At 41.1% G+C, this 10,603-nt stretch overlaps 2 protein-coding genes across 2 annotated transcripts in view; one reads left to right on the top strand and one right to left on the bottom strand.

Moving 5' to 3' along the window:
* Nucleotides 1–3,872, top strand: part of LOC114654912 (baculoviral IAP repeat-containing protein 1-like) — an 828,238-nt gene extending 824,366 nt beyond the window's left edge. Inside the window, exon 16 of the transcript XR_007935441.1 lies at nucleotides 3,528–3,872. The gene's annotated coding sequence lies outside the window, so the exon portion shown is untranslated. The remainder of the gene's footprint in view (nucleotides 1–3,527) is intronic.
* LOC114654921 (glyoxylate reductase/hydroxypyruvate reductase-like) overlaps nucleotides 1–8,317 on the bottom strand; it is a 40,700-nt gene extending 32,383 nt beyond the window's left edge. The window contains exon 1 of the mRNA XM_028805778.2: nucleotides 8,083–8,317. Within this exon, the coding sequence (XP_028661611.1) occupies nucleotides 8,083–8,246 (164 nt within the window). The 5' untranslated portion in view covers nucleotides 8,247–8,317. The remainder of the gene's footprint in view (nucleotides 1–8,082) is intronic.
* Nucleotides 8,318–10,603: the final 2,286 nt, after the last annotated feature.

Raw genomic sequence — 10,603 nt, forward strand, 5'->3', positions numbered from 1 at the left:
AATGGAAGAAAAATAGAACAATAACTGATGATATTATTATTGGTCAGAATCCTTTGTATGATCGTTATCTGACCAGAGTTTGCCCATTCTCACTTCACCTCAGTACTCAGGTTTTCCTTGCTTATTTTAAAGATAAGTTTGTGCTCATTAGGTTAAGTAGTGACTCTAAAGTGACACTGTATGACTTTGTGTGTGTGTGTGCATTGGTGTGCCTTGTAGTAGGCTAGTGTACCATCCAATATTGGCTTCTACCTTACACCTGATGCTGCCAGAACAGGTCTTGTGGAAATGGCTCTGAAAGTGAATGGATGAATTGATGTTTACATGGTATTTAGATCTTTACTAATACATAACACATTCTTTATGCCCAGAGTTTGTGAAGAACTCAATCTAAGGGTGACTACTGATAACTAAAAGGCCTGAATCCAAAGTTACTGTACTGCTATGTCTGTACATGGAACTCCCTGGGTTGAATTAGTTCTGCTCCATTTCTACCAGACAGAGTAAAACTATTTAATGCTATTGCTATTTTCTAATTTCGTTGTGTATTCAGATGATACTTCTCGCCCCTCTTTGTCATTTTGTGCTCATCCCATGCAGTAAAAGTAGTAGTAGCAGTATTGTAATGTGAAATTCTTATTTGCATGTCTGGCCCACATGCAACATGGCACCATGAGAAACAAGAATATATTAATAGATGGAGAGTCAAATGTGGTTTTTGTGCGAGTCTGGATTGTGAGCAGTGTCTCGATAAACCTGTCTGTTAGACAAAGCAGAATGTTTGGTTTCTTATGGACACGGTTCATTGAGCCACACAGTATACTCTTGATTTTACTGAATATCAATTTGGAGAAAATCAAATAGGAACAGCAAAATCTGTGCAGTCCGAAGGTATGGTTAAAGTTTGACTCGATGACACTGCATTTAGGATGATTGTGATCAGTTCCTGCATGTACGTCACTGTAAGTTTAATGACATGCTTCAGCCACATAGATTATATCATTTTGATTTTTTTTGTCACAATTTTCTTTTAATTTGTTTAAAAAAAAAGAAAAGGGGAGCACAGATAAGTAAGTAACAAATAAGGGGAAAAAAGAAAGATAGCCCACACCCAAATGCCCTTCCAGTCCCCAATTCAGAGAAGGATAGAATAAGAAGAAAGCATAAAGTGAAAAAGAAATACCTTGACACCCTACAAACAAAAACTGAATGGGTTTTTAATAGGAGCAACTCTCTTTTCAGATGATGGAAGGCATTGTTTAAATTTAATGTGCATTCAGCCTTTAAAAATGTATGGGTCTGTTAAATTGAAACTCTACTATTCTTTTCGAGCTACAATATCAAAGTTTACTTTTTTTCAACCAAAGATTAGGAAATGTAATGGTGGGACCTGATAGCTGCTTTTCCAGTGTTTTGACTATATAGCATTTTTCATTTAGATTAAGTGTAACCCATTTTGTCAGAAAGCCAGGATTTCTTTATGTCCCCCTTTGTGTCTCCATTCCTTATTGTAATACTAAAAGGATGTTGGGACACGTGATTTATGTAATGTGCTCGATATCAATTCTCATTGATGTGCTGACTGTTGCATTGCTCTTCTCCCCACCAGTACACATAATAATAATAAAAATGCTTTTTATTTACAGTATATAGCGCATTTCCCATTCTCAAGGCACTCATATGTCACTTTTAACACTTTAATTCGAATCAGTTGTAGTCTATTAAAATCTTAAAAACTGTTCCAGTTAAAGACTGTTTCCTGCTTTGTGTCCAGTGCTGCCAGGGTAGGCTATGGTCCAACTTGACCCTAAAGTGGCTTTGAGAGAGTTGAGTTATTCTTGGTTAAATATGCAGTTTTACCAAATCAACAACCTTTAAGCTTCATACCAAGAACATGCTATCGAGACGCTCCACAAGCGCAGCGCGTGACTACAGTGGTAAGACCCCAGGATTCATGTGGTAGCCTTGTGGTTTAAAGTCCAGTTCCTTGGTCACTAAGCCGCACTGCCAGCCGATGAAGTGACCCGATTTATGTTTTCTGTGAGTTATACTGATGTGTACTGTCAGTTAGAAAATGAAGACATTTGACCGCTGGCTGACATGCTCTCCAGGGAGGCAAGCTGCTGTTCATGTAGTGGGTGCAGACATGCCAGTAGAAATCATGGAGTGCAAGCTAAGAAATGACTTCTTTTTATCATAGAAGCAGTTGACAACAGTGACCTGACACCTAGTGTTTTTCCCGGAGTGTATTTAAGTGATTTTATACTGAAATTGCACAGCAGATTCTTCCTGTGCTGATGTGGTTATCTCTTCTCAAACACATTCACAGTCAACATGGCACTGCAGTATATGGAATTTATATGATTCAGTCATGTGGGTAAAGTGACACTGTGCTTAGTACATTTGCTGCACAGCTTCAAAGTCTTGAACTCCGATGCTGACCCAGTTACTGTTGCTTGCTTTCTCCTTTATGAAGGTCATGTCCACATGAGTAACACTGCACAGTACAACAGTGCACCACCACTTCCTTCTCAGCTGAACCTGCCTGCAGGTCCCTTGTGCTCATAGGATGGATTTTGCTTTGCCTTCCTGCACTGTAATACAAGTTGTTCTATCTGTCAGTTTTTTGGTCTTCCAAATCTTGTCTTGATCTCCATTGTTCCCTTAAACTGCCCTTTCTTAAATGACATTTCCGACTGTGCTAGTTTGAAGCCTCATATCTTTTTATAGCCCAGCCCTACTTTCTGGGAATCAATTAGTTAAATTATTACATCCTTGGCCAAGTGAGGACCCACTCTATGAAGAGGCATGATTAGACTACAATAGTGGATGCAGGAACGAAGGATTTACTGTATGCATATTTTAACAACAGGACCACAGGTGAGTTACGTGACTTGCAGCACTCTGATGTTCACATAAGTCAGAGCTAAGGCTTGAATCAGCTACCTTATGGTTTAAAATGTAAAAGTTGGGTCCTACTTGCCTAATTACATCTGAAGACACTCCTGCAAAGCTGATGGATAAAAACATATAAATAATCTCACTAAAATGTATAAAAAAGCTAAGGGGAACATTACAATAGAAGACTTAGAAGATGGAAGGTGGACAGCCAGTCACCATCCTCCTTTCATTTAACAGTTAGTGCTGATTAAGCTAATAATGTGTGTATATATATATATATATATATATATATATATTTATCAAGAACTAATCTTACTTTTTTCCTAACAGGACATCGACATCCCTTTGTGCCCTTTGTGAATTCAAGCACATGGAAAACTGCTGATCCAGCAGGTCTGCATTGATAAGAGGACAAAGAGGAAAAAGTTTTTGCATTTGAGCAGTCTTAGATATCTAATGAATATTTCAGAAAAAAAGAAGTAAAATAAGTGGAATCGGAGCGATACGGCTAAATAATAAGAGCCAAGCTTTATTATCAGAAATAGCAGGGCTAGATAGGTGGCAGATTTCCATGATAAAATCAAAAGTGTGGCACAGGACTGTAAACCAGGGGTGTCAAACTCCAGGCCTGGAGGGCCGCAGTGGCTGCAGGTTTTCATTCTAACCCCTTTTCCTAATCAATGACCAGTTTTCACTGCTAATTCATTTATTTTCCCTTCATTTTAATAGCCCTGTTTTTAAGAATTCAGTCCTTTGAATTGATTCTTTTCTTCATTAAATGACAGCCAAACAGAAATGAGACATAAAACGAGCTGACAGATGACCAGTTAAATTGGGGCTTCAAACTCCAACCAGTTTCTTAATGAGAAGCCCATTCTTGCTGTTAATTAAACTCGTTATTTAATTCCATGGCCTGCTGCTACTCTCATTCTGCCACAGCAGACATTTCTAAAACTGTTGATTTTCTGTGTTTTCTAAGAACACCATCAAAATGTTTTAGTGACCTGAGAGATCAATCTCACTGAGACCTTCACCTTTCTTTATTTTCAGATATTGTGTAATAGGCACAGGTGAGCTGGTCTTATGGTGGCTTGTTTTGTGTCTCATTATTATTTGGCTGCTAATTAAGGAAAAAGAAACAACTAAGGGGCCTGAATCAAGTTAATTAAAATTAAAACAAAAGAAGTTAATTAGCAGCAAAAACTGTTCACTAATGAAGAAGATGGTTAGAATGAAAAGCTGCAGCCCTCCAGGACCGGAGTTTGACATCCGTGCTGTAAACCATAAGGATGGCAAGTCACTAATAGCATTTTACTGACTGTGTGACCCTGAGCAGGTCACTTAATCCACCTGTAAATAATGTATGGACACAATTGTGATGTGCCCTTAAGATGCAAGTCACTTTGGGTAAAGGCGGTACTGAATCCACAACAGTAAGACAATGTTTTCTTCATGGTAACATCAGATTAGACATAACCAACTGGAAGTTTGCCAGGTTTAAGTCTGAGATTCTCAACTTTGGAGACATGGCCACAGTATGCAGCAAAAATACCATAAGTATCCCGGAGACCCTGTATAGGGGATGCTTTAACCTTTTCAAATAACTGTTTTCAGGTAACAGACCTGAAAGACTTGTTAAGCTGAACAGGACTGCAGTGTTTTCTGGCAAAGCCGAACCTTAGAATGTTTTTGTACAGCCAGTCTGTTTGCAGCTTTGTGTAGCTTTTGACACCAATGTGAATGGACTTTGAGCGTGTTTGATAATGTCTTAGTAACATTCCGGTGTTTTGAGAATCTGTCTGTTCTGCTAGTGGAAACAAAGCCAGGTGTGTGCCCCTAATTTGGCCGTAGGGTGAGAAAGAGTGGCTGCCTTTTTGTTGGACTTATTTTTCCAAACGGACTCGATTTTTTGTTTAGTTCAGTAGCCACTTGGTTGTAAAAGTGGAGTGTCTGGTTCAGTCGCTGCCTTTCTGACACTTTGAGAGGGGCCACAGATATTTAAGTGGTGCTTGCTGTCTACTTAGCTGCGGCAGTAGTTTAAAGTCAATGGCTATGTCCGATTTAATGATTACTAGCATTGCCAAGTGCTGGATTGATCATTCTTTGTCTATCTGCAGCCCCTCAAGCTTATGAAGGATGCTTTGTGAAGTCCTCTCTTGGTGGTAAACTGGGATGAAGTAAAGGATTAGAGAATAAAAGACAGTCCCAGTCAGCGAGCAACCTGCTATTAGAGGTCCCGAGGGTTGAATACACACAATACGGGCAGCGAGACAGGTAAGAGGTTACAGGTAAGACATGTATAGCTGGTTTGGACTTCTTCTAGATTTCTTCCTATCCCCAATCAAGAAAAGAATCTAAGAGGTTAGTTGGTACCTTCCATCTTAGGCGCACGTCACAGGTGATCTGACAACGCAAAAAACAGACCTGATGAAGCTTTTTGGTTTATTTTAACTTGTGGAAAAGTGAAAAAACATTTTGCTCTCCTGCTACACTGAACTCCCAGGAGTTCTGTAATGCTTTTAACTGCCATTGATGTTTAACTATGAACTGAATCTTATCTTGCTCTACAGGTTGTCCTCATTATTTACCTCCATGACAGAGTTCTTCTGCATTTAGACATCTCTTTGACTTTTAACTTACTGACCCACTAAGTTGTAAATAGAAGGTAAAATTTCACTAATGATGAAGAAAACACTATTTGTACAAGGTTGAAGTTTCCATGCTGGGTTGGATTATTTCCTTATCATTCCTGACAGATAGTGGTAGCAGTCAGGACTTAAAGGTCAAGTATTTTAGCATACTTTGAAATCTCTTTTTAAAAACACTGAAATGCTTGAGGAAGAAACTTATCGTGTTTGTTTACCTTGTTAGTTGCTTATTTTGGAATTGATTTCTGAAGGTGAATTATTTAAAATTATAAGCACTGTCGGGCACAACCCATTCAGGCACTTGTCAAAAAGACTTGTCAGCATCTGCAACTTCCTCAGGCATCTGAGGGCATCTTACATTTCTCCATCAGCTCTTTGAAACACGTGCGTGTGCACAGCTGATTTCATCCACAACGGCTTCATCACATTGTGCTATGGCACAGAACAGAACTGAGCTACCTTAGATTGGCTAACAGTTTCACTAAAGACCTCGGCCTTCTTGCATAGTCACTTTTGTTACTCCTACCTTCTGGCAAAAGGTACAGGTGCAGCATGTTGTGACGTGACTAAAGAACCAGCTATAATAGCAAATATTGTAACATAACAAATAATGTATATAATGTACCTATACATGCCATCTACTATATGCATTTTGTTATTTTTAGTTTTGTATTTTTGTCAACTCTTCTGTAGAAACATGCAACTATGAATTTCATTGTGCTAAGTACACATGACAAGATATGTGACTTTACTTGACTTGGTGACATACAAAGACACTTCACACATTCAGCAGCCTCCGCATGAGCTCCCTTGTTCAAAGTTAAAACTGTCCTCATGCTTTCTGCCCTGCCAGTTTGTGATGATGCGTGTTAAGGGTCCGTGGCAGTTCAAGTGCTCAGGCTCCAGGCTGGCAAAGATACATGTGGTAGTGTGGACAAGTGGCCCTGGGGTGTTGAAAAAGGAGCTGGCAAGCCTGTATTCACGTGAAGGCACTCATGGTTCAGCCAAATTCCTTATTAACACTCTGGGCTGGTTAATTATGCAACTACACCCACTCAAGTGACTCAGGCCAAACAGCAAGAAAAGATGGAGAAAGAAATGAGAACAAGAGCAGAGGGTTAAAAGGAAAAGAAGAGAGGAACAATGAGACAGGATTGTGGCTAAGCTTGTGCTGCTATGGGATGGAGGCAGGCAGATGGGAAGCGCTCCCAGAGGAGCGAGCGGATGGTGCTTACGGGGCCGCAACACTGCAAGTGGGATGGCGGTGGAAGAAACTAGCAATTGTTGTGGAATCCTCACAGACACCGAGGAATGGCAGCAAGGGCATGAGCCACTAACAGGGTTGACTGTACCCATTGGAAGGCATGTCGTCCTGCATTTTTCTGTAATGTTTACTTCTTCTGCTTGGGCTCGCTCGCTCTCTCTCGCGCTGTTATAACTAAATGTTATAACTATCATGATATTTACAGTAGTTTTGCTGTTAATGAGAAAAAATGCTCAGAATATTCTTTTTGGTGCTTTGACTTTTTTTCTAACGGATTTTTTTTCAGCTAGGAGACTCTAAATTGAATTATGCAGGCCTGAAATGAACAGATGGCCATTTTTACTTTTGATTGTTTTATAAAATGTCCATAGAGCAAGCCAACCAGCCCTTGGAGAACTTGGCATAGAAATGTGGTGACTGGTGTCCAGGGTTCACTACTTTTACAAACCAACCTTCCAGTTTAATTTTTTTTTTCTGAATCCACTTTTTCAGTGCAAGGTTGTAGGGCAGCGCAGGACTTAAACCAAAGCGCACTCGGCCTAGTCAAACCCATGGAGAGTCGCTGATTAAAGTGTCGCATGGGAGTTTAGGAGGTGGTACAGAAACCCAGAAAAAATACGTCACAAACACGGGAAGAACATGCAAATGCAACAGACGGTGTGGCGTTGTGTCTAAGGGCTTGGAGTTAATCCTTAGGTTGTGGGTACAATGCCCGCTACTGACACTGTGTGACCAAGAGAGAGTCACTTCACATGTGCCAATTCACAAAAAAGAAAAGCAATATAATCAATCATATCTCACATATTGTAAGTCAACTTGGATAATAAATTAAAACAAGTGGGTCTACTTTTGGAGCACCTTGAGCCGTTATAGGAAGGCCCTTGATACATCGATTGTAAGATATAATTGTCTTACTGTGACAGTAGGTAAGCCACCGTTCGCCGTTACTGCACCTTTAAAGCACTTAAAGGGGTGGTAGTGGTGGTCATTACAGGAAGGTGCAATAATAAAATACCTTTTTCTTATTTTGTTTTAAATTTTTTTAAAGTTATACTGTAACTCATCTTACTGCCCTCAGCGTGTTTCTCTGTGGTCAGGCTCACCACACACCATTAATAAAACAATCAAGAAAGTGCCAGAGCCAGAAACACAAGAAGCACAAGCGGGACGTGTCCACTTTATAGCGTGGAGGGTGAGCTTCAAAGCCCCTGCCTGACGACAATGAGGACTGCAAGTGCAAAAAACAAAACACAACATGGAGAATCTCACATGCCAGACTGCTTCAGGATCTTCATTCCAGCTGGGGGCACCCGCCTGGTTACATAGACGCGTGGCAGCTCCTGCATCACCCTCTGCATGGTTTCCAGCTTCGCCCAGGTTCTAAACTCTGACACATGAGCCTTTGTCAGGCCGCTCCGAAGCCTGCCCCACATGATGGCTGAGACAGTCTTGGATCGAGTGCCGCTTGGCTCTCTTTCCCTGCACTACCAGCCCCCCCCTGCACACCTCCACTACGGTTAGAAGGCCAATGGCTAACCAATGGTAAACGGCCAAGTCGGCTGGGCTGGCAGCAGTCAGGCAGAGACCTGGAACAGCGAAATATAAACAAACAAAAAAAAAATAGGAGGCAAGTGCCACAAGACAAACATTTCCATTCACTGTTAAATCCTTTGAAATTGGAGAATGTGGAGAATGCTGATCCGTGGTTAGGCAAGACCCTCAGTCCTGTTCTGATGCTCCTTTTCCCATTCCTGGGAGCCTGTTGTGGTGGAAACAGACCTTGAATGGGACATCAGGCTTTCCCAGTTGACCAAATGGAAACATTAAATCCCAAATCAGATGACCACAAACAGTGAGTGGGCCTGGAAACTAACACGGGTGTCCAGAGCGGGGAGGTAGATGAGCACACCACCGTTATGCTGTTATAGCAGAAGCCTCAATTCTTTCTCTGAACCTGTAAGAGAGACAGACAGTTTATGGGGTGGGAGGCCAGGAGTAGAACCCAAGCCCAGGCACTAGTGAGATGAAAGTCCCGACCAGGGGGCTGCCCTGCTGTGTTTGTACTTTTCTGTTGGGATCCACTTTCTGTGACAGCAGGTCAATTTCCTGTCTTTGTGGACCTTTGGACACTTCAGCCAGATGGAGTAAATATTTGACTTTCAGTGGGGTGACCTTTAACTTTTTAAACAGTTGTACTACCTGAACTCAAAATATCTCAAAGTGCAGACACTGACTGGTGCCCATCCATGCCTGTGCCCTGCCTCGTACCAGGTGCTATCCGGAGAGTCAAAATTAAATCAGTACATGAATTATGAGACGTGACAATGAACAGATGGAACTGTAGTGAAACTTGAGCACAAATAATTAAGTGTGTCACTGCATCTGCTTTTTGTGTCTTATCTCTTTATCTCCATTGACCAGTCTCCTTCATTCTCATCTGTTGTACACTTCCTCACCTGGCACCCCTTCATTCAACAGACTCCCCCTCACACAGTCCATCCACTTCCTCTCTGGTCGTCCTCTTCTCTACTCCATGTCCATGTTTCTTCACACGTTGTTTACCTCTCTTCTCATGAACATAGAAACCATCTTGAGAGATGAGGGTGGACTGGGTCTAAGCAGGAGGGGAAGACCCTGGTGGACAACTTGCTTAAGAGGAGAAGGACATCAGAGTGTGCAGTTTGAGAAACAAACACCTCACAGGTCCTCAGTTGGTGTCTTGTTTAAATACACACCAAGTACCTGTGACATCTGCAACAGTCAAAAGACGATCCTGGGACGCTGATCATACAGTGCTTTTCCACTCGTCTTCTGTCCAATGTCTGTGTTCTTGTGCCCATTTTAACCTTTTCCTTTTATTGGCCAGTTTCACAAATAACACTCTGCCTCTGAGACCAGCGTCCCGGAGTTGTGTCCTCCTGCTGCAAGGCCCTGAAGGGATAAGAAGAGGACACGCCAGGCTTTACAAAGCAGCGTCATGTTTTTTAAATAAAGACCTGCCTGAGTTTTAAACTTTTTTTTTTTTTGGGTAATTATTCTACGTATGGATTGATTTTTAACCTCCACAAAACTCTGTTTTATGGATTATTTATTTATTTATGGATTGGCACTGCACTATTTGAAAACTTTTTTCTACAGTGTGTGACTATCGACAGTTCCAGGATCAAACTGCCAAAGGACATGGAGCCAACCCAGACCATCACAACAATTATTATTTTCACATTAATGACATGTTTTAGTTTTTGTTAACGAGAAAAACACAGATTTTCCACATAATAAAATAGAGCAGGCGTTGTGTTTTTTTTTTATTTTATTTTATTTTTAAATCGGTGAATTGCGACTATCGAGGAAAATAAGCCTCCTTGAGATGCCCCTCGCTGCTCCTCAAAGTGTTGCGTGGTTTTGATATCTAGTAGTCTTACCCAGGGAATAGTTTTCTACAGAACCGCAAAATCGCTTCAAATAAACTGTTTAGCATTCTTGTAAAAATCAGTCCGTTTCCAGCCCAAAGCACATTTTAAAAAATTGAGTTGTAGAAGAAGACAAAACAGGTTTGATCATATTTGGGAATCCTGACTCTGTCAGAGTTATAGCAGATGACTTGGGCCCGCTGTCAGGTATTACTGTATAAACAGAGAGAGGATTAGTGTTGGGAAAGGCGTCCGACTGTAAATCGTTAAGACAAAAACCTTTAATGACAGAATCCGCTCATTCAGCTTCGGAAAATGCTGAGGCGTACAGAGTTTTTTTTGTGTTTTCTGTCCTCCCTGGCCATCGGACCTTACTCTTA

The sequence above is a fragment of the Erpetoichthys calabaricus genome, chromosome 7 (genome assembly GCF_900747795.2).
Source record: "Erpetoichthys calabaricus chromosome 7, fErpCal1.3, whole genome shotgun sequence".
Lineage (NCBI taxonomy): Eukaryota > Metazoa > Chordata > Cladistia > Polypteriformes > Polypteridae > Erpetoichthys > Erpetoichthys calabaricus.